The 27,299-nt window shown below is 47.5% G+C and overlaps 1 protein-coding gene across 2 annotated transcripts in view; it reads left to right on the plus strand.

The window, feature by feature from the left end:
• Positions 1-2,845: 2,845 nt before the first annotated feature.
• Positions 2,846-27,299, plus strand: part of CARM1 (coactivator associated arginine methyltransferase 1) — a 61,566-nt gene continuing 37,112 nt past the window's right edge. For both annotated transcript variants that reach the window (XM_056848125.1, XM_056848126.1), the window contains exons 1-3: positions 2,846-3,014; positions 20,676-20,801; positions 26,519-26,625. In XM_056848125.1, the coding sequence (XP_056704103.1) occupies positions 2,864-3,014; positions 20,676-20,801; positions 26,519-26,625 (384 nt within the window). In that variant the 5' untranslated portion in view covers positions 2,846-2,863. The remainder of the gene's footprint in view (positions 3,015-20,675; positions 20,802-26,518; positions 26,626-27,299) is intronic.

Genomic DNA, 27,299 nt, shown 5'->3' on the forward strand with positions numbered 1-27,299 from the left:
TTAGCTTTTTCTACTAACCTCTAAGGCTTGGAAAGTTTGTAACTGGCCATAAGGGGGCATTTACCCTCAGAAGCCAGGGAAAAATTTAAATATTAGATCCTGCCCCCCTAGCTAAGAGGAAAAGGAAACACCCATAATGAAGATGCCCTTCATCCCTCTGAGCAGAAGAAGCCTTCACGGTAAGTAGCCAAGGCTCTTTCACCTGGAGAAAATGGATACTTTGGTCATTGGACTCTATGGCATCGAAATCTAGGATTGCCAGGTCCCTCTTTGCCACCGGTGGGAGGTTTTTGTGGTGGAGCCTGAGGAGGGCGGGATTTGGGGAGGGGAGGCCATAGAGTCCAATTGCCAAAGCAATTGGGTGTGTGTGGGGGGGAGGTAGTTTGGAATTTCCTGCACTGTGCAGGGGGTTGGACTAGATGACCCTGGTGGTCCCTTCCAACTCTATGATTCTATGATTCTAAGAAAGAACTTTTACCCATTATGTTACAGAGAAAGACTTATCCTCCCCCCCCCCCATCGAGCAGGTGGCAAGGAGCACCCATCTATTAAAGGCAGCGTTGGCAGGAGCAGCAGGCAAGTGACGCAGAACCCCAACAATGTGGTGATGATGATGAAGAAGAGTTGGTTTTTATATGCCGGCTTTCTCTACCGCTTAAGGGAGACTCAAACCGGCTTACAATCACCTTCCCTCCCCACAACAGACACCCTGTGAGGTGGGTGGGGCTGAGAGAGCTGTGACTAGCCCAAGGTCACCCAGCTGGCTTCGTGTGGAGGAGTGGGGAAACAAACCCGGCTCTCCAGATCAGACCCCACCGCTCCAAACCACCACGCTTAACCATTACACCATGCTGGCTCTCTCCCAAGCTGGTGGGAGCAGGGTCCGCGTGGCAAATCCAAGGCAAAACCTCCCCTGCATAAATGGCCCGAAATGTGAGGGGAGGGGGGATTGAAAGAAAATCCGCTCTTGACCCCATTTCGGATTTCCCTGCCTCTCGACTGGGGCGGCGGGGGGGGGGCTGACCTGGATGGCCCAGGCTAGCCTGATCTAGTTGTGGCTTCCCAGAGGCACCTGATCGGCCACTGTGTGAACAGACTGCTGGACTTGATGGGCCTGGGTCTGATCCAGCAGGGCTTTTCTTAGGTTCTTATGTTCTTAAGTTGATCTCGTCAGATCTCGGAAGCTAATCAGGGTCTGCCCTGGTTAGTATTTGGATGGGAGACCACCAAGGAATACCAGGCTTGCTGTGCAGAGGAAGGCGCTGGCAAACCACCTCTGCTAGTCTCTTGCCATGAAAACCCCCATAAGGGGTCCTGCCATAAGTCTGCTGTGACTTGACGGCACCTTACACACACACACAAGACTAGGAATACTTGGGTATATAGGCTTTTTAGCTATAATGTTTAGCCTACAAGACTAGGAAAACTTGGGAAAGCCATATATTGGCCTTTTAGCTATAATTTTTAGCCTATTAGCCTAGGAATGCCCTGACCTGGATGGCCCAGGCTAGCCTGATCTCGTCAGATCTCAGAAGCTAAGCAGGGTCAGCCCTGGTTAGTATTTGTATGGGAGACCACCGAGGAATACCAGGCTTGCTGTGCAGAGGAAGGCACTCGCAAACCACCTCTGCTAGTCTCTTGCCTTGAAAACCCCCCCAAAAAGGGGTCGCTATAAGTCAGCTGCGATTTGAAGGCACTTTACACACACACACACACACACACACACACAGACCATGGCCGGATTTAGGTTTGATGAGGCCCCAAGCTATTGAAGGCTATTGTCCAGCTGTCCTTTGTCAACAACCAATTGTTGCTGTTTTTTTGTGTTGAATAGATGCTATATGGTAATTTACGGACCTAATAGGTATCTAAAGCCATTTGCACATAACAAAAAAATGTTTTGTATGTAGGTTTTATTTTTATTTGTTTTTTATCTTATATTTTGGAAATGTACATCCAGTTTTTTTGCCCTTTTAATTTTTTTTTGGGGGGGGCAAGAGAGTGGGGCCCTAAGCTATAGCTTGTTTAGCTTATACGTAAATTTGCAAGCGCTGACACACACACACACACAGACATACAGACACACACACAGACACACACAGACACGCACACACACACAGACACACACACACACACAGACACACACAGAGACACAGACACACACGCACAGACACAGAGACACACACACACAGAGAGACACACAGACACAGACACACGCAGATAGAGAGACACAGACACACACAGACAGAGACACAGACACACACAGACATACACACAGAGACACAGACAGACACACACACAGACACACACGCGCACAGACACACACACACACACACAGAGACACACAGACACACACAGAGACACAGACACACACACAGACACACACGCACAGACACAGAGACACACACACACACAGAGACACACAGACGCAGACAGAGAGACACAGACACACACACAGACATACACACAGAGACACAGACAGACACACACACAGACACACACGCGCACAGACACACACAGAGAAACACAGACACACACACAGACACACACACAGAGACACAGACACACACACACAGAGACACAGACACACACACACACAGTCACACACAGAGACAGGCAGACAAGGCGCCGAGGCCTCCCGCACGAAGGGGGCGCTGTCGTCCCCACGCCCTCTCTGGACTGCGCTTGCGCGGCGGGAGGGACGCGGAGGGGGCGGGTCTTCCGGCGGCGAGGCCTTCCGCCTCCCCTCCTCTCTCTCTGTCTCTCTCTCGCTCTGTCTCTCTCTCTCTCTCTGTGTGTGTGCGTGTGCGCACGCGCGCCTGCCCCTGGAGCGCCGCGGCGGAGCGGGTTCTGGGATGTCAAGATGGCGGCCTCGTCGGTGTCGCTCTTCCCCGGCGTGCGGCTCCTGACCATCGGCGACGCCAACGGCGAGATCCAGCGGCACCAGGAGCAGCAGGCCCTCCGCCTCGAGGCCCGCACCGGCCCCGACGCCGCCTGCCTGGCCCTTTACAGCCGTGAGTGGACGGCGGGGGGGGGTGGGGGGTCTCCCCCCGTGGGAGGGAGGGTCTCCGCCTCCCCGAGGGCCTGCGAGGACAGTGGGGAGGGGGCGTCCTTCTCCGTCCACTGGTCCCCCCCCTCTTTGCAGCCGCAGCCTTGCAGCATCCTTGCTGGAAGACCCCCACACACACACTTGCATTGGGGTGGGGAAATTGGGGAGGGGGCTTCTTCCAGGGCTCCCTGCTTTTCCTGTTCCCAGGAACTGGCTCCCTTAAATTATTTGAGTGGTTGGGTTCCTCCCCCCTTCCTCCCTTTCCATGCTTCGGGTCGTGCAAACTTTCTTGGGACTCGGGTGCTGTCCAGTGACGAAAAGGGGGGGGGGTTCTCTCGCCTGCAGTAGGGTTGCCAACCTCCAGCCGGTGTGCAATCCTAAAGGAAATAATACTCAGTACACAGCCACTGATAATTACAAATATATTCACTGCTGTAATTACAACATAGACATCAATGTGTATACAAGTTACCAACTTTTCACATTCAATAACCTATCTTTGGTTGTCAGTTCAGTTCACGGTGATCCTGGAATCAGAAAACAGTGTTGGTAATAAGTGAAGCGTTCCGGAGGGCTGGTTAATGTTTGTTCAAGCACAAATTGCCCTGTTGCGATGGAAAGATGCACACAGAGTTGCGATCAGCGGGTTGGTACTAGCCGGTGGCTGGAGATCTCCCGGTATTGCAACTGATCTCCAGCTAGGGTTGCCAGCCTCCAGGTACTATTAAGCAAGGGCGTTTTGCATATAATAGCTGGCTAAATCTCCTGTTATCACACAGCATTCCAACACGCAGCCACAAAAATTCCTTTTGTTATTTTTATAAATTATTTTTCTTATGCTCACATAGACAAGTAATCCCAGTTCACAGAATCATCATTGTTGGTACTGGCTGGTGGCTGGAGATCTCCTGGTATTGCAACTGATCTCCAGCTAGGGTTGCCAGCCTCCAGGTACTAGCTGGAGATCTCCTGCTGTTACTGCTGATCTCCCCAGGAGAAAAAAGGGCAGCTTCGGCCATTGGGTTCTATGGCATTAAAGTCCTTCCCTTCTTCAAACCCTGCCCTCATGCTCCAAACCCCCCCCCCCAAATCTCCAGGTATTTCCCAGTCTGGAGCTGGCGACCCTAGTCTGCAAGCTGACCTATTCTTTAACTCAAAGCTGGAGATACGGTGCTAGGAAAGCATCTGCTTTATTTTGAGATGCTCTCAACTCTCAGAAGTTGGTCTTCCTCAGCCCCAGTGCCCTTTTTAGGCGCATCTTGTCAATAAGTGTTGCGAATAATTAATAATTAACTGATTTTATGAGGGAAAAGAGTAAATGGGATCCGAAAAGCAGGAGAGGGATTCTTATTTTGAAAAGCTAGGTCGGTGGGGAGGGGGCGTCTTTCTCTGTCCACTGACAGCCCCAACCTTCCAGCATCCTTGGACCGCGACAGAGACACCTCTTGCCTTGGGTAGGGCCAGCCTTGGAGAAATTGGGGCAGGGGTCCTTCCAGGGCTCGCTTCTTTTCCTGGTCCCAGGAACTGGCTTCGGTGAAGCGCCTGCAGATGATTATTTTTCTCCCTCTCTCCCTTTCCAAGCATCAGATGGTGCAAACTTTCTTGCGACTCCAGTTCTGGAAACCGCTGCCCAGTGATGGAAAGGGGGTTTCTCTCCTGCAGTAGGGTTGCCAACCTCCAGGTGGTGGCTGGAGATCTCCCGCTATTACAACTGATCTCCAGCTAGGGTTGCCAACCTCCAGGTTGACTTTTGTTCACATGTACAGCTGCCTTTAGAACGGACTATCTATTGCTAATTTCATACATGTTCTATATATTTGTGAGAATGGTGTGTCTTTTGTAGAAATTTGTATATTAGATAAGGTGTTGTATCATCAGTTTGTTATGTAATGTTTTGAAGGTTAATAGATAAATTAGTTTGAGCCTTCGCGCTGTTTCTTGTTATACTTACCAACCTCCAGGTATTAGCAGGAGATCTCATGCTATTACAACTGATCTCCCCTGGAGAAAAAGGGCAGCTTTGGCCATTGGACTCTATGGCATTGAAGTCCCTCCCCTCTCCAAACCCCTCCCTCCTCATGCTCCACCCCCAAAATCTCCAGGTATTTCCCAGTCTGGAGCTGACAACCCTAGTCTGCATGCTTGCCTATTCTTTAACTCAAAGTTGGAGACACAGTGCTAGGAAAGGAGCCGCTTTGTAAAGATGCTTTCAGCTATCAGACGTTGATCTTCCTCGGCCCCGGTGCCCTTTTTAGACGCATCTTGTCAATAAGTGTTGTGAATGACCAACTGTGGTTTTATGACGGAAGAAAGTAAATGGGATCCGAAAAGTAGGATAGAAAGTCTTATTTTTAAAAGTTAGATCGGTGGGGAGGGGGCGTCTTTCTCTGTCCACTGGCAGCTGGGGCGGGGTTGCCCTTTGCAGCCGCTGCCCGCGAGCATCCTTGGGTGACAACGAAGACCCCTCTTGCCTGGGGAAGGGTTAGCCATGGAGAAATTGGGGCGGGGGGGTCATTCCAGGGCTCGCTGTTTTTCCTGGTCCCAGAAACTGGCTTTGGTGAAGCGCCAGTAGGTGATTTTTTTTCCTCCTCCCTACCTTTCAAGCGTCAGATCGTGCAAACTTTCTTGCAACTTCGGTTCTGGAAACCGCTGCCCAGTGGCAAGGGGGCTCTCGTCTGCAAGATTGCCTGTTCTTTAACACAAAACTAGAAAAACAATGCTAGGGAAGCAGCAGCTTTATAAAGATTCGTTCAACTACCGTGCTTCCCCAAAAATAAGACATACCCATAAAATAAGCTGTAGCAGGATTTCTAAGCATTTGCGCAATATAAGCCATACCCCGAAAATAAGACATAGTGATAGGCGTGGCTATGCAGCGTACCAAGACTTCCCGCCAGTTCGCTGTTCCCGGAGAGTTTCCTCGGCCTCAGACCACTCGTCCTGTAGCCCCGCCCATTTCCCCCTGCCATGTCCATTCCTGGGCCATGCCCACCCGTTGTTCAGCTGGTCGACGGTCCGCGGGGAAGGCCAAGGGCCTTGCCTCCCGGAAAGCCATTCCCCGCCCGGTTCGATTTGGTGCCAGCCGTGACGGAGCTCTGCTGGCCCGGCCGGGAGGCTCCCTCTTCACCAGGGCACAGAGGGAGTGAAAGTGAAAGTAAAAGTCTCCTCAGTGTAGTGAGGAGCAGGACGCTGTGCTTTAGGTATTGTGTGTCCTCAGGGGGAAGAAGTAAAGCTCTCTGCCCCAGCACCAACCAGCAACAGTCTGTTCCAGAAGAAGACGACTTAACTATCTTTGAATAAATGTAGATTGTTGTACCATGCTTAATAAAAATAAGACATCCCCTGAAAATAAGCCATAGTGTGTCTTCTTGAGGAAAAATAAATATAAGACAGTGTCTTATTTTCGGGGAAACACGGTATCAGAAGTTGGATCATGATGGGTAGCCGGGTTAGTCTGGCAGTAGAAAAGAGCAAAAGTCCAGTAGCACCTTAAAGACTAACAAAATCTCTGGCAGGGCATGGAGCTTTCTGAAGAAGGTATCCGAAGAAGAGAGCTGTGGCTCAAGAAAGCTCATACCCTGCCAGAAATTTTGTTATATAGAAAAGAGCAGGCGTCCAGTAGCACCTTAAAGAATAACAAAATTTCTGGCAGAGTATGAGCTTTCGTGAGCCACTGCTCACTTCTTCAGATTGTTAGTCTTTAAGGTGCTACTGGACTCTTGCTCTTTTCCACTGCTGTCAGAAGTTGATCTTCCTTTTACTTTTTAGACGCATCTTGTCAATATGTGGTATGAGCGATCAACTATGATTTTATGACAGAAGAGTGTAAACGGGACCAGAGTGGATCCAAAAGCAGGATAGGGGAGTCTTATTGTAAAAAAGTTATTGTCGGTGAACGACAGGAGCTGGACATCTGGTTTGGAAAAGAACCATTGCTCGTGCAATACAAACAGCTGAAGATTAAATGTTGATCTGGAAGGCCAAGAGGGGTCGTTTTTGTCAGGCGTTCCAGAAGGTAGTTTTTACTGTTGGTGGAAGATACTTTACAGCCAGTCTTCAAACACTGCAATGACATCTAGCAAGGGTGTGTGTTTTTTTGGTCTTGTATGTAAATTAACGTCTTTGGGTGTACTTGATTTTAGCAGTGTCCCCGCTACTGTATTAGCAACAATGTTTAGGTATTGCGTCGTGTTAAAATCCATCACGTGCATTATCTGAGGGAATCCCGACAGCGGTTTTGTAAATGAGATCCTCCTATTGTAACTGGCAGGGTAGGCTGGGCTGAGTGATAAATGAAGCCACTTTAGAGTCGTGTTTTCGCTTTGCATTTTTTTAAAAATCAGGATGAGATGCATGAGATCCTAATCTTTTGATTAAATGAGGTTTGAATTGGGTCTTCCATCAACAAATCTACCAACAGTTTGGTCAAGTTGATCAGGTGTAGGTCTGTTTACTCAAAAGTAAGTGCCGTGTAGTCCAGTGCAGCTTAATCCCAAATAAGCAGATGTAGGATTGCAATGAAGGAGCTAGAAAAGATTCTGAAGTGTAAGGTTGTGTCTCTGGCCACCAAGATCAGGTTAATTCATGCCATCGTATTCCCTATTACCATGTATGGGTGTGAAAGCTGGACATTGAAGAAAGCTGATAGGAAGGAGGTAGATTCCTCTGAAATGTGGTGTTGGAGGAGAGTGTTACGGATACTGTGGACGGCCCAAAAAACAAATCAGTGGGTTCTAGATCAAATCAAGCCTGAACTGACCCTAGAAGCTAAAATGACTCAACTGAGGCTATTGTGTTTGGGTCACGTTATGAGAAGGCAAGAGTCACTGGAAAAGACAGTCATGCTAGGAAAAGTTGAGGGCAGCAGGAAAAGAAGACCCAACAAGAGATGGATTGACTCAATAAAGGAAGCCACAGCCCTCAATTTGCAAGATCTGCGCAAGGCTGTCAAAGATAGGACATTTTGGAGGACGTTGATTCATAGGGTCGCCAAGAGTCGGAAGCGACTTGACGGCACTTCACACACACACACACACACACACACACACACACACACACACACGATTGCAACCCTTAGTTTCCAGGCAAAAATCACTCATAGAAGAAGGAATGGAGTAAAAGTGTGTGTGTGTGTTGGGGGGGGGGGTGTCGGGGCCGTTTTTTACCAGTAGGAAAATGGTTAAATCTTGGGGAGCGGAGAACTTATTTGAAATACTTTCTCTTTTGGAATGAGTGTAATGCTTTCCAAGGAAAGGTTTCACACATTCACTTTTATGTAAGGTAAGCGTTAGAAGCCAGTGATGATTCCTAAGCTTACTCTAGAGATAAAATATATTTACAACAATGTGTTTATTTTTTAAGTGTGAATAATTTTGATAGCACTTAATGTGCTGTAATGTGTTTAATTATAACACGTTATTAAAGAATCTAGTGTTCGGTACGCTTGTAGTCTTACTGACTACGAATTTATGAGAGCGTTTCTGTCCAAATAATACACGCTGTTTTGTTTGCTCCAGAATTTGTTCTGCTTTCAGCTTTTATTGTTTCCTTCTTCTCAGATGACAAAGATTCACGGGTGAAGCCGTTTGCAACTCTCTCTCAGCTTATGAGTCTGTTTCCAAGTTTGCTTGTAAAAAGCAAAGGCATTTAAACTTTTAATGTCATAAATATGCCCAAAGGTACAATTTTATACAGTAAAATTTTATAGTAGCAAGCTATAAATTATGTAACAACATGTTATGTTGTGAAATAAGTAAAACAAGGACTTGTGGAGGGTGTCACATTTTCCTCGTCCCCACTAATCCTTCCCCTGGTAGCCCTGATAGCTTCTCCCTTTTTTCTGCTTCCTTCTGCCTTTCCCATGAACACATGTAGCTGCCTTATACTGAATCAGACCCTTGGTCCATCAAAGTCAGTATTGGCTACTCTGAACTGCAGTGGCTCTCCAGGGTCTCAGGTAGGGGTCTTTCACATCACCTACTTGCCTAGTCCCTTTTACTGGAAATGCCGGGGGTTGAACCTGGGACCTTCTGCATGCCAAGCAGAGGCTCTACCACTGAGCCACACACCAGCCAACCTACCTTTATCTGCCCTTTGTCTTCCACTTTCCTCCCTTCTCTCCCCCAGTAGCCTCTACCCAGGAAAACTATGGCCCAGTTGTGCAGTGCCAAATGGCAAGCCAGGCCCAGTTGCGCAGTGGGGACCCCGCGATGACTTGCGGGAGGGAACCTGATTTTCCCCCTGTAACCTCTTCCCTGCTCTGTTTCCTCTTTCCTTCCTCCTGGCAGCCCTCATATCCTCAGCTTTCTTTTTTCCCACCAACCAACCTACCTTTTCTCCATCCCCATCTTCAGCTATATTTATTATTTCATTATACCTTGGGTTTCTCCACAACGGAGAAATGGTGAAGAAAGCACCTGCCAATGTTCTTCTGGTTCTATTGATTTTCTAGCACATGTGCTTCTGGAGTGTTGTTTTTATGAGGATCTAAAATCAAGTTACGTTATTTCTCTTCTAACAGATTAGACTAGTACCTCTGTGTCTGAGTTAATACCCTGTTTAAATGACAACGATCCTAATGTTACATTGGCGGTGGCAAAATTTATCTCAGTCCTTCTATCCCTCAGACAATAGATTAAGAATTATGCTGCTCAAAATGTATGAATCAAGGAGCTTCTAAGGGGGAAAGGAAAGCATTTGTTTCTTAAAGCTTAATGTGCCACTAATGTTATTTGTGGTCTTTAAACACCCCCCCCCCCATTTTAAAAAAGATTTCAGATTTTTTTCCAAACCTGGGGCCTTTTCAGGTTTGTAGAAAGATGTGTGTTATCTGTTCATGATTCCTGTCTCTGGGTTTAAGTATCCATATCTTTGGCCATGTTAAGATTTAGATATATTGATGATAAATGTACATTTGATAGGAAAGTAGATGCTGTCTTATTCCAATTCTCTCCCCCAAACGTGTCTCCTCCCCTCCACCAGAAAGAAAACTCTAGGGTGGTGCAAATGGCTTTGGAATCCTTGAATTGGTTTAAGTGCATCTTCCAGAAGGGAATGCAGAAGCATCGCGCTTGTGACTCAAATGCAAAAAAACAAGCTATGGACGTTTTGAAAAGATGCTGCTACCCCGAGATCTTTACAGGTCTTTAATGTGACACTTGTATCAGGGTGCATACCCTATAATTCACAGCCTATTAACAACCACTTCTAGCCCTAAAAAAAACTCCCAAGTCATTGCTTGAATTTGTGTGGTTCACCGCCATTGAACTGTGCTTTTAACTAGCATTTCTACTCGACGGTGACTTTCAGATGAGGGGTGGACGTGGGGGTGCTTGTGGGGAGAGGCTTGAAATGACTGCGTTTGTAGTTGTGAGGTTGTGTAATGCGAATGCTGCAAGTGTTTATGAGTGGCTTGGCCCCACATGTCTCGTGCCCCTCCTGGGCTGTCCGGGGACTCCGCAGTCGGCTTTGCACAACCTGCTTCTGGGCCCGCTGGGCTGGGCTGGGCTCATCAGAGCGAATCTAAAAACATCTGAAGGAGCAAGCCCTGACTCACAATAGCGCATGCTGGAATAAAAGTGTCTTCTTTCAGGTGCCACTGCACTCCTGCTTTAGAGATCAGTGTAATGCCCTTTCTTAGAACTTGTCAAAATGTCGCATTCATGAGCAGGCCTTTGGGTTATCTAAACTTTTCCATCTTGCTGGATATTAAGGAAAAACAGAACAAGTAAATGGCAAACTTTATCCTTTCCTCCCTTTTTTCGCTTTCGTTGAACGTGAAAATTTCCGAGCAGTTAGAAGAAGAAGGAGGAGTTGGTTTTTATATGCCAACTTTCTCTACCACTTAAGGGAGACTCAAACCGGCTTACAATCATCTTCCCTTGCCCTCCCCACAGACACCCTATTAGGTAGGTGGGGCTGAGAGAGCTCTAAGAGAGCCCAAGGTCACCCAGCTGGCTTCGTTTGGAGGAGCGGGAAAACAAATCCAGTTCACCTGATTAGCCTCCGCCGCTCATGTGGAGGAGTGTGGAATCAAACCTGGTTCTCCAGATCAGAGTCCATTGCTCCAAACCACCGCTCTTAACCACTATACCATGCTGGCTCTCAGAAGGCCTCTTCATTAATTTAATGCTCTGCTCCCAATAAAAAGTTTTCTTGTTGTTGTTGGGGTTTTAAAAATAAATTTGTCTGAGTTTTCGGCTTCTCATAGTTTGAGGCCCCTGCCCATGGTTCCTTCCTTTCTCAAAATATTGTAATTCCTGAACGAAATCCATCACTTGAGCACTCAAGAACGCTCTCTCCTGTTCCATTCCACAGATAACCCAGGCCATCTCTAAAGAAAATTGCATATCCCTGACCAAATCTGTTGGTCTTCTTTTTTTTCAATCTCGGAGTTGGAAGGGACTGCCAGGATCATCTAGTCTAACCTTCTGCCAATGCAAGAACTACAGCTATAATATCCCCGACAAGTAGGTATCCAGTCGATACCTTAAAGTCCAACAGTGAAGAATCCACGACCTCACTGTCCCAGGAGACTGTACCAGCGTTGAACACACCTAGCTGTCAAGAAGTTCTTCCTTAAATTTAGACAAAATCTCCTTTGGTGTAGTTTATATCCATTTGAAGAAGAAGAGTTGGTTTTTATATGCCTAATTGCTCTATCTTTTTAAGGAGAATCAAGCTGGCTTATAATCTCCTTCTCTTCTTCTTCCCACAATGGACAGCTTGTGAGGTAGGTGGGGCTGAGAGAGTTCGCAGAAAACTGTGACTGGCCCAGTGTCACCCAGCAGGCTTCATATGTAGGAGTGGGGAAACCAAACCGGTTCACCAGATTAGAGTCCACCGCTCATGTGGAGGAGTGGGGAATCGAACCCAGTTCTCCCGATTAGAGTCCGCCACTCCTAACCACTGCACCACGCTGGCTTTCCCAGTCCTGTCATCTCAACACAACTAAAAATATATCTGCCCCATCTTCATTGAAGTGTATTGAGTTGTGTTTGAATACTGGAGCACCTAATGTTGCCAAATTTATTTTCAGTTTGTTCTGCTCCTGGGATATGGCTTTTTAAACTGAAGCTCAGGTTGATGCTCATCCTCCTTTCCCGAGCGGCTCTGTAACAGCTTGCAGAACTGTCCTGTTGGAAGGAGCTGCATGGATCCTTCGGTGTCCCTCATGCCTGTTCAGTCTTTCTTGAAGATCTCCAAGGAAGGAGACTGCTAGTTGGGTTAAACAGAAGCAAAAGGTTCCGATTTGCACCTTTGTGTAACGTTGTGATTTTAAAATTGCTTTTTCTATGAATGTGCTGAAGTATTGCTTGTGTTCTTGAGAGCCAGCGTGGTGTAGTGGTTAAGAGCAGTGGTTTGAAGCGGTGGACTCTGATCTGGAGAACCGGGTTTGATTCCCCACTCCTACACATGAAGCCAGCTGGGTGACCTTGGGCAAGTCACAGCTCTCTTCGAGCTCTCTCAGCCCCACCTACCTCACAGGGTGTCTGTTGTGGGGAGGGTAGGGTTTGTAAGCCGGTTTGAGTGCTGGATCAGACCAAGGCCCATCAAGTCCAGCAGTCTGTTCACACAGTGGCCAACCAGGGGCCCCTAGGAAGCCCACAAACAAGACAACGGCAGCAGCATTTATCCTGCCTTCCATAGCACCTAGATAATAGGTATGCTCTTCTGATCCTGGAGAGAATAGGTGGGCATCATGACTAGTGTTCATTTTGACTAGTAGCCATGGATAGCCCTCTCCTCCATGAACATATCCACTCCCCTCTTAAAGCTTTCCAAGTTGCCATCACCACATCCTGGGGCAGGGAATTTCGCAATTTAACTGTGTGTTAAGAAAAGCCCTGCTGGATCAGACCAAGGCCCATCAATTCTACCAGCCTGCTCACACAGTGGGCAACCAGGTGCTTCCAGGAAGCCCACAAACAAGACGGCTGCAGCAGCAGCATTTATCCTGCCTGTGTTCCACAGCACCTAAATATAATAGGCATGCTCCTCTGAGACTGGAGAGAATAGGTATGCATCATGATCCCCCCCAACTTTATTCTTGAGGGTCAGAGGACCTTCGTGAACAGCATAAACTGGTAACGATCTGGTGGGAGGGAAAGATCAACAGGAAGTAGGGCTGCCAACCTCCAGGTACTAGCTGGAGATATCCCGCTCTGACAACTGATCTCCAGCCGATAGAGATCAGTTCCCCTGGAGAAAATGGCCGCTTCGGCCATTGGACTCCTTGGCATTGAAGTCCCCCCCGCCAAACCCCAGCCTTCTCATGCTCCGCCCCAAAATACTTCCGCTGGTGACAAAGAGGGACCTGCAACCCTAACAGGAAGTGCCACGTTCCCTCAGATGACTGGCATGCCCTTCTGTTGCTGGAAACAGGTGAGTGGCTAAAAGCCAGACTGTGTTTCCTCAGCCTTCTCGGTAGGATAAATAGGATTTTTCTTTCCAGATGATCTTGGTCTCGTAGCTGTTCTCTTCATCTTTTTTTTGGACTTATCAGCATCCAGCTCGAAGGGTACCCAAAAGAGAGCCTGGGTCTCCCAATGAAGACAGGACCAGTACTGAGTGACGTAACAGCCATCTTTTAAAAGCCAGCGTGGTGTAGTGGCTAAGAGCAGTGGTTTTGAGAGGTGGACTCTGATCTGGAGAACCGGGTTTGGTTCCCCACCCCTCCACATGAAGCCAGCTGGGTGACCTTGGGCTAGTCACACTCAGTCTCCCCTACCTCACAGGGTGTCTGGTGTGGGGAGGGGAGGGGAAGGGAAGGCAATTGTAAGCCAGTTTGATTCTTAAGTGGTAGAGAAAGTCAGCATATAAAAACCAACTCATCTTCTTAAAAAAACACACCAAGCGTTTCTGTGCATCCTAAAAAAAAGTCATTGTTCTTTCCTGCAGCACTAATTGCTCTTCCTAGCTCAGGCCTCGCTTTACTTGTTTCCCAACCAGCCTACCCCTGTCGTTTGTGTGATCCTTTAGAACCGCATTTAGGACAAACTTGTTCTGGGAGAGCCAGGAGGGAGAACGAGGTCATGGGAGAATAACGCAAACAATTCTCAGCCTTCTAGTTTGCTGCTGCAGCAGCAGCCTCCTGTGATGCTCTTCTTGCGTTTCCACTGCTTTTTTAAAGTCTAGCCTGCACCCCCTTCCCCCAGCCCCCCCTTTTCCCCTCCAGAATTTAGTGCTGGTCTTTTGGGGCTTTGTGAGCCTAGCCTTTTTCCAAGCGTTTGTTTCCCCTTTGTGCCATGGGCTACCAGGGAAGATGCTTCTTGCGCCCCCATGTTCAAGCAGCAGCTCCTTTCAGAGCACAAGGATTTTTATCACCTGGTGCACATTTATGTAATTTGACAGGGGATTTCTGCTGTCAAAGGCCAGAGAAGGCCTGGGTCTAGGGCATGTTGAGGGTGAAATCCCAGCAGATAAGGGCTATCATAACTAGCTTTCTTGGATGTGGTGTAGTGGTTAAGAGCGGAGGTTTGGAGCGGTGGAGTCTGATCTGGAGAACCGGGTTCGATTCCCCACTCCTCCACATGAGCGGTGGATGCTCATCTGGTGAACTGGATTGGTTTCCCCACTCCTACTCATGAAGCCAGCTGGGTGACCTTGGGCTAGTCAGAGCTCTCTCAGCCCCACCTACCTCACAGGGTATCTGTTGTGGGGAGGGGAAGGAGACGGTGTGAGACTCCTTTTGGTAGAGAAAGTTGGCGTATAAAAAGCAACTCTTCTTCTAAGAGATGGCCTCCAGTTAGTGATCAGTGGTCTTGTATCCCTGCTGATGCTATTATCGTTAGCATTTATTTTAACGAAGCCTATTTCTCAGGCCCTTTGGTTTTAATTGTCAATTGGTGCACACTGAATATATTCTGTTTTTGTTGTCTTCAGCTCAACCTCTTGGGCTTTTCAATTACATGAGAGCCTAAGGGTTGGAGGGGGCCATCCACATTTTAGAGGGCAATCCTAAGCAGGTCTACTCAGGAGTAAGTCCTGTGTTATTCGTTTAACGTTTTATGGTACTTTTCCACCCAGCTTCAGGTCTCCGAGGCGGCAAGCCATCAAAACATGAAAACGAGCGTTTAAAAGCTCATAAAACGCATATAGAAATGCCGTAATAAACAAAAAAGCGCATAAACACATACGGGGAGGGGGTCAGCAAGGGAATGCCAAATGAAACAGGAAAGTCTTTGGGGAGGGGCCGTGGCTCAGTGGTAGAGCCTCTGCTTGGCATGCAGAAGGTCCCAGGTTCAATCCCGGGCATCTCCAGTTAAAGGGACCAGGCAGGTAGGTGAAGTGAAAGACCCCTTCCTGAGACCCTGGAGAGCTGCTGCCGGTCTGAGTAGACAATACTGACTTTGATGGACCGAGGATCTGTTTCAGTATAAGGCAGCTTCATGTGTTCATGTGTCTTCCCTTGCTTCTGGAAAACAATAACAGAAGCTTACTCCCAAGAGATTGTCTTTAGGATTGCAGCCTTGAAGCAGCTCTTCCGTTGTTTGGTTTGTAAAATCGGAGCATCTGGGTTGGCCAGAGTGATCATTCTCACGGCAAACATCTGCGCCCAGCCTCCCGGCCAGGAATCCAGCAGAAGCGATCAGCAATTGAAACATTCTTGTTCTTTTCTGTGCGTCTCCCGGGCAGGAGGCGAAACGTACTCAAAGGGAGGCCATTTCCCACCCCAGCTGCCTTTTCTCTGGGTTTGCCACACCGACCGCGGGCCTTCCTTTAAATCTGGGGGGAGGGGGAGGGTAGCGCAAGGCCGCCCGGTTGAAAGAAGCCGTCCTGCTGGAAGGATGCTGACCTCTGAGGCAGGTTGTGTGTGTTGGGGGGGGGACATGCGTCTCAGCTGGTGTACCCAGCTCCGTTGTGTCACTGCCCCTGTGCCGTTTTGAACCTCTTTGAATCCCCCTCCCCAGCATTCAGCCCTTTGTGCAGTGTGCGCGGAAGCCGAAGGCACATCTGCTGCTCTTTTATCGCGCACAAAGGCGCTCGGAGGCCCAGCTTGACAGCCTAATTAATGTGCATGGGAGACGTTTGCACTCTCAAAAGGCAGCATCTTGAAAAGGCCGGGCTCTCCTTTCTAAGCCTTGAATTGCGTTCTTTACGAGGCCCTCGAGTGGGTATGTTCGTGTGTGTCTCTGAACCCTTTCCTTGGACCGGGCTAGCCCTCATCCTTCCAATCAGATTCCATCGGAGGCCTTCTTCATGTCCTGTCATGGCCGCCCAGGCCTTTGGGGGACAAAGCCTCATTGTGTTGATTCTCTCGAATAAAACGGCTCCTGGACTTGTCGCTGACCCTTCCTTGAACTGGCGGCTCTTTGGCCGGACAGCGGGAAGGTTGCAGAGTGGAGTTCTGGGTCTGTTCTTCCATCAGGTGCGCCCTCCTCTTGAGACGTCCCTACCCAGCATCTACCCAGCATCGTGGGCTTTATTCCGCTGGAGGGAATATGAAAAGAAGTGCAACTCAGAGCCTGAAGAGGGGCTTCTTGGAGAACCGTGCTCCATTTTCACATGCCATTCAACATGCTTGCTTAGTTTTGCCAGTCTTTGCCTCCTGCGCGGGAGAGGTCATACGGAGTTTGGAAAATGTCTGCAAGAAGAAGGAAGCAAGAATCCAGGAGCGCCTTGAAGTCTAACAACATTTCTGAGCTTTCGTGAGTCACCACTCACTTCTTCGGATACAGCTAGAATGTGAGTCCATCTGTCCGTAAGTAGGGAAGAGTGAATTAGGATATATGGACTCACATTCTAGCTGTATCTGAAGAAGTGAGCTGTGGCTCACAAAAGCTCCTTCCCTGCCAGAAATGTTGTTAGTCTTTAAGGTGCTACTGGACTCTTGCTCTTTTCTACTGCTACAGATAGACTAACGCGGCTACCCATCATGATCTTTCTGCAAGAATGAAAGGTTCCAGGCCTTGGGGAGGGAGGGTGGAGGCAAGAAGGATGCATCTGTGGTAGAGCATCTGCTTGGCAGCAGAAGGTCCCAGGTTCAATCCCCAGCATCTCCAGGTAAAAGGGACCAGGCAAGTAGGTGATGTGAAAGACCTCAGCCTGAGACCCTGGAGAGCCGCTACCAGTCTGAGAAGACAATACTGACTTCGATGTATTCCCCTGCCTCACAAGGTGTCTGTCATGGGAAGAGGAAGGGGATTGATTCTCCTTAAAAGGTAGAGAAAGTCGGCATATAGCAACCAACTCTTCTTCTTTATGGGGAGGAGGGAGGAATCAAACCCGGTTCTCCAGGTTGGATTCCACCACCCCTAACCACTACACCACGCTGGCTCTCACAGAGTCACACCCGTGTCGAAAGCTCCCAGAGCCTTTCTGAAATATAAGCAATCCCACTTGAACAACCGCTTTCTCCTCATCGAGACTCGGAGCCTTTCTTGGCCTTTCCTCCTGGGACGCTCGGTGCTCTTTTGTGGTTTACTAGCTTGTTCACAGATGGGCTTAGGCTGTGGCCATGGGCAGAAGGACGCTCCAAAAAAGCCTCCGGTAAATCTGAATTGCTAAGCAGGCCAAGAGCTTGACCACAAGGCCTGAGACCTTCCACTTTTCATAGTGTTTGCCACGGTCCATCATTCCTCAGGACACTTTAGGCTTAAGTTTCTGATCATGCCATCTTCTCTTCAGCTTCTGGTATAATATTGAGGGAGCCATTTTTGAGAGACTCCTTCTGATTCGCTGAAATGAAGCTGCCTTATACTGAATCAGACCCTTTGTCCATCAATTTAGGGTTGCTAACCTCCAAGTTGGAGATCTCCTGCTATTACAACTGATCTCCAGCCGACAGAGATCAGTTCCCCTGGAAAAAATGGCCGCCTTGGCCGTCGGACTATGGCATTGAAGTCCTTCTCCTCCCCAAACCCCGCCCTCCTCAAGCTCCGGCCCCCCAAAATCTCCCGCCGGTGGCAAAGAGGGACCTGGCAACCCTATCCATCAAAGTTAGTATTGTCTACTCAGACCGGCAGCAGCTTTCCATGGTCCCAAAATGTTTGTTTTGTGAGCAGAAGAGCTGGCCAGGACCGAGAGGCTGGGTCTCAAAGTGTTTGGAAGCTGGAACACAGTGTGGTGTAGTGGTCAGAGCATCCAACAGAAGGTTTGAATCCCCACTCTCCTCTGGAAACTCTCTCAGGGACCTTGAGCCCCGTCACACTCTCTCAGCCTCACCGGATTGTCGTGAGGGTAAAATGGAGGAGAGGAGAACGACGTATAAGCTCCTTTGGGTCCCCGTTGAGGAGAAAGGTGTGGTATCGGAGCAGTGGAGTCTGATCTGGAGAACCGGGTTCGATTCCTCACTCCTCCACATGAGCGGCGGAGGCTAATCTGGTGAACTGGATTTGTTTCCCCACTCCTCCACACGAAGCCAGCTGGGTGACCTTGGGCTAGTCACAGCTCTCTTAGAGCTCTCTCAGTCCTGCCTCCCTCACAGGGCGTCTGTTGTGGGGAGGGGAAGGGAAGGTGATTGTAAGCCCGTTTGAGTCTCCCTTAAGTGCTAAAGTCGGCATATGAAAACCAACTCTTCTTCTATTAATAAAATACATTTTAAAATGAGGTTATATGAACTGTTACCTTACAAGTTGTGGGCATGAACTTGATGCAGAGCAGAGGAAAGGATCTGGGACCGAACCTGAGATGTAGCAGCAACAGGAAGGAAGAAGAGTTGGTTGTGGGGTTTTTTTGGGGGGGCGGTTAAAAACAAACAATTACCAGTCATAACCATTCACAAACGTACAACATAAATCATCTTTCAGGGCATCCATTGTCTAATGTTTGCTCCATTCTTGCTGGTCAATTGTTTAATCAGAATTCTACTTATCTCCTTGGTTATTATTCCCACTGCTCCCCGAACTATTACGAAACAACTGCATTAAAGGCTGCTTCCACCTGGTCTCCATTTAAGGTTCAGCCTCTTACCTTTAAAGGCTTTCATGACCTGGGACCTGCATATCTAAAGGGTTGCATCTTCCTGTCTGAACCCGCTTGGGATTTGCGCTCCTTTGGTCAACGTCTGCTTTTGGTGCCCTCTTCCAAAGTCCCCTGTCCCTCCATCGTTTAGGCTCTTGTCTACTTTTTTTGGTCCTGGTATTCCATCTTTAGGAGCCCCGTGGCGCAGAGTGGGAAGCTGCATTACTGCAGGCAAAAGCTCTGTTCACGACCTGAGTTCGATCCCGACGGGAGTCGGTTTCAGGTAGCCGGCTCAAGGTTGTCTCAGCCTTCCATCCTTCCGAGGTCGGTAAAATGAGCCCCCAGTTTGCTGGGGGTAAAGGGAAGATGACTGGGGAAGGCACTGGCAAACCACCGCACAAACAAAGTCTGCCTAGTAAACATCAGGATGTGACCCGGTGCTTGCACAGGGACCTTTACCTTTTTAAAAAAAATTCCATCTTTGGGATAGTCTTCTAGAGGAGGCCTGCCGGGCACCTTCTTTGCCTCTGATCTCAAAGCATGCTCAGAGAGCCTTTTTCTCAGGGCTGCTGTCGAATATGTCGAGGAACTTATTTAGGCTGCTATGGGAAGAATCCTGTTGTTCATTTAGGCTGTTATGGGAAGAATCCTGTTGTTTGATAAATCTGTACTTAGAACGGAGGTTGATTTGCTTCATGGTTCCTGCTGCATTACTTTGGCATGCTGGTACCTTATTAGTTGTACATGTCAGGAGAAAAGTGGGCTATAAACATCTGTCATAAATAAATTTAGGTGAAATGTGTCACGTGGCGAACTTCTAAGAATTCTCAGGGTTTGACTCTGGGAGCCAGCGTGCTGTAGCGGTTAAGAGTGGTGGTTTGGAGTGGTGGACTCAGATCTGGAGAACGGGGTTCAATTCCCCACTCCTCCACATTGTGAGGGTTCCCAACCTCTCTGTGCAAACTCCATAAAATCACTTGCTCAGACGGTCATGCAGAAACAAGGAACTTTATTGGAAGCTTCAGGTTAGTATAGGCCTTACACTGGTAAAGTTGCAAGTGCTCACAATTTCACAAAGACAGAATTATAACCCCTACAGGGAAGCAGATGTCAAATGTATGTTATGGGAATCTACGAGATAATTGTGCATGGTACAGGAACATCAGACCTCAGGAAGCTCGTTATTGCTATCTGCCTACCAAGGCCATAGCTGGCGGGAGGGAGTCGGAGAGAGCAAGGGAGGTGGACGTGGGAAGAGACATTCCAATCTGGGGCCTGCTAGACGCAGCGCCAGAACCAAGGAAAGGCAAAAGGCCTGGACTGCTTGGGGGGGAACACACAAGGCAAAGGCGTACAGACCCTCACACACATGAGCGGCGGAGGCTAATCTGGTGAACTGGATTTGTTTCCCCCACTCCTCCACACGTAGCCAGCTGGATGACCTTGGGCAAGTCACATTCCCTCAGCCCCACCTATCTCACAGGGTGTCTGTTGTGGGGAAGGGAAGGTGATTGTAAGCTGGTTTGAGTCTCCCTTAAGTGGTAGAGAAAGTCGGCATATAAAAACCAACTTCTCCTCCTCCCCCCCATGTCAGGAAAAAAGTGGGCTATAAATATCTGTCATAAATAAAATTAAGGTGAAGTGTGTCACATGGCAAACGTCTAAGAATTCTCAGGGTTCGGCTCTGCTACTTATGCTTTCTTTTCCTTTTTTCTCTCCACAGACGATGACGTTTGCGTATTTAAGTGTTCCGTGTCGAAGGAGACGGAATGCAGCCGAGTCGGCAAGCAGTCCTTCATTATCACACTGGGATGTAATAGTGTCCTTATACAGTTTGCAACGCCAAGTGGTACGTCTTCAGTCGATTTTGCATTTGGTTTCCTCCGGGACGTGGGGCTGGGGGGCAAATGACATTGCTGTGGCAGAGATGCGGAATGCTCCACCCACCCCCCAGTACGTGCCGCCCTCAAGGTAGAAGGGTTCTTTTCTGGTTGAACCGTTGACTCTGACCCCCAGCCCCAGGGCCAGACTTCCGTATTGTCTTCAAAGGTCTGAGGAGTGGTGCTGTCACCCAGAGGACAGGCGGTTCTCAAGATATGTGGTTCCTTGGATGTGAAGGATCGTGTGGGTCATAACCACTGCATGATGGTAGATCTAGAAACAAACACACGAACACATGAAGCTGCCTTATACTGAATCCGACCCTTGTTCCATCAAAGACAGTATTGTCTACTCGGACCGGCAGCGGCTCTCCAGGGTCTCTGGCGGAGGTCTTCCGCATCACCTACTTGCCTAGTCCCTTTAACTGGAAATACCGGGGATTGAACCTGGGACCTTCTGCATGCCAAGCAGATGCTCTGCCACTGAGCCACAGCCCCTCCCCAAACAAATATGATCAATTTTTTTAATGTTGGCAGGATGACTCTTCACATCAGTCCAAAACCAAGAGAGTGGAGGCACTTTCAAGCAGCTGTGTCCCTTCCACCGAATCTTTCTGGTACTGCCCCCCCCCCCAATTATGACAGTATAATCATTTATGCAGATCCAGTTCATTTATATTTCTTTAATTCTGCCTTCAAGGTTTGTGTATTCAAAATTTTGGAAATCGGGGAGGGAAAAGTTAGCTGATCAATATGGCCAAGAATTATATTTCCGTAGAATATTAATCTGTTTAGGGGGCTGAACAAAGTACCCAAGTTTGACTAACATTTGCACAGTAGTGAAGGCCAGAAACTGGAGGTCATTTTAAAACTGGGAACCCAAAGGTTGGGTGGAAAAACATTAAAAAATATATTAAAAAGAAGCACAAATGGCAACTAATGCAGGTTGATAAACGTGTTTGGATTGTGGTTTGAGTTTATCCACCTGTATTAGTTGCCAGTTGTGCTTTCTTTTAATATAATTGTTAATGTTTTTAATATGGATATCAGCGCCTTAAAATAAATATATTTCTATACATTATTGAGTCTTTTCCCAGCCAGCTTTTGTTTTAGGTTGGGTCTGACCCTCCCCTTCTTGCTTTTTGTGGGTCTTTTCAGAATCAAGCAATTAATTGATTACAATATTTTAACCGCCCCCCCCCCCCCGCCCCTGTGGCTTTCCACCATCAGATTCCACATGCCAAACGCTAGACCTGCTTTCTGGTTATTGTGCTTGTGTGTTGCCCCCCCCCCCCCGTATGTTTGTAGAATAAGAGCAGCCACACCGCTGGCCCTCCATGGAGGCAAAAGGCTTCCTTGTGTTACCACGGGAGCGCCAGAGCCGAGGCAATCGGCAGCACCGCGGAGGGGGGCAGAGTAGACCTGACCGCCTGCATAGCAGCTCCTTTGTGTTATAGGGACTGGGGGGTGGTGCCGTCGCTTTGGATGAGCAGCTCCACATGGTGTACCTGTTGGTCGGTTGTGTCATTTCCGATTGCAAATGGGGAGGGGGGGTAGAATGCTTCCCCCATCTTAAAAAAAAAGAATGTAACTTCTACACAGAGGACAAGAATGCCAGATTCCTTCCATGCTCAGGTCTTTCCTCTCCACGAGTGAGAAAGGGCATTCTCCGTTATGGATTGGTGGGAACGGAGGTAGTTGTCTTGAGATCGCCTTTATCTTGAGCCAGCATGGCGTCGTGGTTAAGAGCGGTGGACTCAGATCTAGAGAACCGGGTTTGATTCGCCACTCCTCCACATGAGCGGCAGACCAGGCAAGTAGGTGATGTGAAAGACCCCTGCCTGAGACCCTGGAGAGCAGCTGCCAGTCTGAGTAGACAATACTGACTGATGGACCAAGGGTCTGATTCAGTAGAAGGCAGCTTCATGTATTCATGTGACTCTAATCTGGAGAACCGGGTTTGATTCCCCACTCCTCCACATGAGCGGTGGTTTCTAATCTGGTGAACCGGGTTGGTTTCCCCACTCCTACACATGAAGCCTGCTGGGTGACCTTGGACTAGTCACAGTTCTCTCAGAACTCTCTCAGAACTCTTTCAGCCCCACCTACCTCTGTTGTCTTTTGTGGGGAGAGGAAGGGAAAGAGATTGCAAGCCAGTTTGATTCTCCTTTAAAAGGCAGAGAAAATCAGGGTATAAAAACAAACTCTTCTTCTTCTTTATCAGTCTAACAGGCTGAGTGTTGGTAGAGCTGGGCTGCATCTTGGAAGTTGGAGTGTTCTGGCTTTTTTTTTTTCAATTTCAAGCAAACATTTCCACCTCTTTGCTCTCTGTAAGTAGGAAACGTCATCCAGGTAGATCTCTGAGAGAGTTTTTCAGGAAGAATGTAACTGAAGATAGGAGAGTCAGAACTATGGGGGTGAGTTTGGGCCTTGCAAAATAATTTGGGACTTCTTGAAAAATAAATTTGACTATATCTCATTTGGGTTTTCACTCCTCCACTTTTTGTAATTTGGCTCCTGGAGTCAAGAAGAGAACCAAAAGGTTTGCAACGGGGGTTTGTGAGCACAGTTCAAGTGGCTGGGACAGCAGTATTATTCTTCAGACTGGGGTTATTGAATTGGGAAGGAGTTCCTTCATTTATTTTATTTACAAAATTTGCATCTCGCCTTTTTGCCATTAGAAGGCCCCCCAAAGCACCTAACAGTTTAGAACATACAGGGTAAAATCACTTTTTGAAACCATTAAAATCATCCACTCTACCCACACACACCGTTAAAACAATTCAAAACAGACAGAATGGTATAGGAAATTAAAACATTAAAACATTGCGATGGGTAGCAGCGTTAGTCTGTCAGCAGCAGTAGAAAAGAGCACGAGTCCAGTAGCACCTTAAAGACTAGCAGAAATTTTGTTAGTCTCACGAAAGCTCCTACCCTGCCAGAATTTTTTGTTAGTCTCATGAAAGCTCCTATCCTGCCAGAAATTTTGTTAGTCTCACGAAAGCTCCTACCCTGCCAGAAATTTTGTTAGTCTCAAGAAAGCGCCTACCCTGCCAGAAATTTTGTTAGTCTCACAAAAGCGCCTACCCTGCCAGAAATTTTGTTACTCTTTAAGGTGCTACTGGACTCGTGCTCTTTTCTACTGCTGTTAAAACATTGGTTAGGAAGAAGGGCTCACTGAGGAAATGCCAATGAAACCAAAAAAAGTCTTCACCTACTGGCGGAAGACAGCAACAGAAGGGGGGCAAGATGAATCTCCTTGGGAAGGGAGTGCCTCAGCAGTGGGGCTACAACCGAGAAGGCCCTCTCCTAGGTTTGCCCACCCACCTCTCCTCAGATGGCTGGGGCACCTGAAGATGACCAGAGCAGCCGGGCAGGTTCATAATGGAATAGGCGGTCCTTCATAGGGCTTTGAGGGTCAAGACCAGCACTTTGAATTGTGCCTGGAAACAAATTTGGAGTCAGTGTAGATGGGCTAAGACTGGAGTGAAAAGGACCGTCTTTGGACCAGAAAGGATGGTGGCTACTAGGTGTTAATGTCTACAAACTAGCCATGGTCGGAAACAGAGGTGTAAAATTCCAAAATATTCTAGGAACGCCTTAACGCAGGTGAGTTTTTTGACCAGGCGTGCCGGTGCTTCAGCTGTGGCCCGCTTGGGCTGCATGCCTTCTGGATCTCTGGTTTTGGTGCGGAGGCCACAAAGGCCTCATGCTGCAGTCCTTGGGACTAGCAGAAGGGAAGGAGATAGTTAGCCGGTTTGATTCTCTTTAAAAGGTAGAGAAAATCGGCATATAAAAACCAACTCTTCTACTTCTTTCCTGTTGCTGCCACATCTCACGTTCAGTCCTTCTTCTTTCTTCTTTTTTCTTTTTTCTTCTTCCTTCTTCTTTCTTCTTCCTCTTCATTTCATTTCATTAACCTTTATTGGCATACCAAAAGACAGAGATAGAAAAAACGACAATATACCTCCAAAGGGCAATACATATAAGTTTCAAGTCGGGTTAATAAAACTTTTCTTGTTCTTTAAGAACTCCTGTAAGAAATTCAGCCACGGTAGCCGTAATTTTAGGATCATGGTCACTCAAAAGAAATTTGCATTTCTCTTCATTACTCCTGTATGTCTTGTACTGGAGCAAAGTAGATAGCAGTTTATCCCGCAGAGTCACATAGAAGGGGCAATCTAAAAGGATGTGGTCAATTGTATCTAACAAGTTTAAACCGCATGTGCATAGGCGTTCATGTCTAGGGATCTGGAGGTATCGGCCTAAGAGCATCCTAGATGGGAATGCATTAACCCTAGCTAATAGAAAAGCGCGGCGTTGAGAAGGTATCTCTAGGTTATCTAGATACCTAGCCATTTTACCCGATCCATTATTAAGGCCTAGGGCCACCGGAGAGCAGATGGGGGGTAGAGCTGGGTTAAAATTCTGCAATTCTTCATCAAGGAGACGTTTCTTGATTCTTTTAAAGATGTAAGATTCATTGGCCAGAGCAAGATTATCTAAATCAATTCCAATTTGGCAGAGTCTAGATCTAATCAATATGTCCCATGAGAAATAATGAAGTTCACTTTTCAAGAAATATAAAAGGGAACCTGGCTCAGTTTGAAAATACAATTTGAGCCAATATCTTATTGTTTGAATCCAGGCTTTGGTGGCAATCAAGTTTTGCCCAGTTTCACAACAAATTGTGAAATATGAGACACATTTAGGTATCCCCAATATTTGTCTAAGAAATATGGCTTGGATGTTCTCCACTTCTTGATTAAGAGTTCCAAGCCATAAGGGAACACCAAGCAGAAGTTGGGGGAATATTTTCAAATTCAGGATTTTGATCACTGAAGGAACACACTGATTCCCCTTCGCGTAGAAAAACTGCTTGAGTTGATTTAAGGAAATCCTGGTGGCTTTAATAGTATTTTGTCGATGTATAGACCAATTGAGATTATAGTTATAAGTAATTCCCAAATACTTACAGCTTTTAACTTGTTCAATTGAATCCTTCCCAATGTGCCATTTGTATGAGGACCATTTTTTGGAAAATACCACTACTTTTGATTTGGAGGAGTGAATAGAAAGTAAATTAAAATGGCAATAATTATTAAAAGCATCTAGATATCGTTAGAGGCCTACTTTAGTGAAAGAAAGAATGACGGTGTCGTCCGCATAAAGAAGTAGAGGTAAAGACTGGGACCCTAATTTAGGTGGATGACCATTAACTGAACCCAATGACTGCACTAGATCAGAAAGAAAAATATTAAAAAGTAGGGGAGCTAAAACACACCCTTGTTTAACGCCTCTTTGAATTAAGATTTTCTTAGTCAGTCCACCATTAGGTGAGTATTTAACTTGGCAGGTGGTATTTAAGTGTAATCTTCTTCCTCTTCTTTTTTTCTTCTTTCTTTTTCTTCTTCCTTTTTTCTTCTTCCGTCTTCTTTCTTTTTACTTCTTCTTCTTTCTTCTTCTTGTAAAAGCCGAGCATTTGAAAAGAGAGCCATGGGCAATCCCCTAAATGTGTCTGTTGCTCATGGTTTTCTTTCTCCTCCTTCCACCCCATCTTCCCTTTCTCCACCACCACTTTTCTTTCTGAACCGGAGAGGATGTTGCCGTCTAGCCAGAGGTTCTGGGTTGGGTCTCAGTGATGACATTTGAATGCTAAAGTGGCACTGCTTGGTTCTGTTTTTAGACTTCTGCTCTTTTTATAATATCTTAAAAAACTGCCGGGGCCACAATGTGGAGCAGTCTGTGTTCAGTGAGCGTACAGAGGAATCGTCTGCCGTGCAGTACTTCCAGGTAGGTGGGACCGATGCTGCTTGTTTTGCTTGGGGAGGGTGGAGGCCCTGTGTAAAAAAAAAAAAAAACATGCGCAAAAAGTTGAAAATGCCCCCCCCCCCCCAAGGCTGCCGAATGATTGAATAATTTTGCAAATTGAAAGCGTTTGCATGTTCACCACCGATAAACTGCAGAATAACCTGTTCAGATGTTTTTGGAATTTAGGGAGGAGGGCTGGGATTTTTAGGACTGAGTGCGAAAGGAAGACATTACGGACTGGGTTTATGGGAAGAATAGTGGGTTTAAGGCGTCTGTAATTTCACTCTCCTTTGGTGCGCTGTAAAGCATCAGAAGGGCCCCATGGCGCAGAGTGGTAAGCTGCAGTGCGGCAGTCAAAAGCTCTGCTCACGGCCTGAGTTCAATCCTGACAGAAGTTGGTTTTAGGTTGCCGGCTCGAGGTTGGCTCAGCCTTCCATCCTTCCGAGGTTGGTAAAATGAGTACCCAGCTTGCTAGGAGTAAAGACTGGGGAAGGTAATGGCAAACCACCCCGTAAATATAGTCTGCCTATTAAATGTCGGGATGTGACGTCACCCCATGGGTCAGGAATGATCCGGTGCTTGCACAGGGGACTACCTTTACATTTTTAAAGCATCAGAGGAAATGAGCGAGGCAAGGTGCTTCCTCCACAGTGACA

This window comes from Euleptes europaea, chromosome 4 (genome assembly GCF_029931775.1).
Source record: "Euleptes europaea isolate rEulEur1 chromosome 4, rEulEur1.hap1, whole genome shotgun sequence".
Taxonomy (NCBI): Eukaryota; Metazoa; Chordata; class Lepidosauria; order Squamata; family Sphaerodactylidae; genus Euleptes; species Euleptes europaea.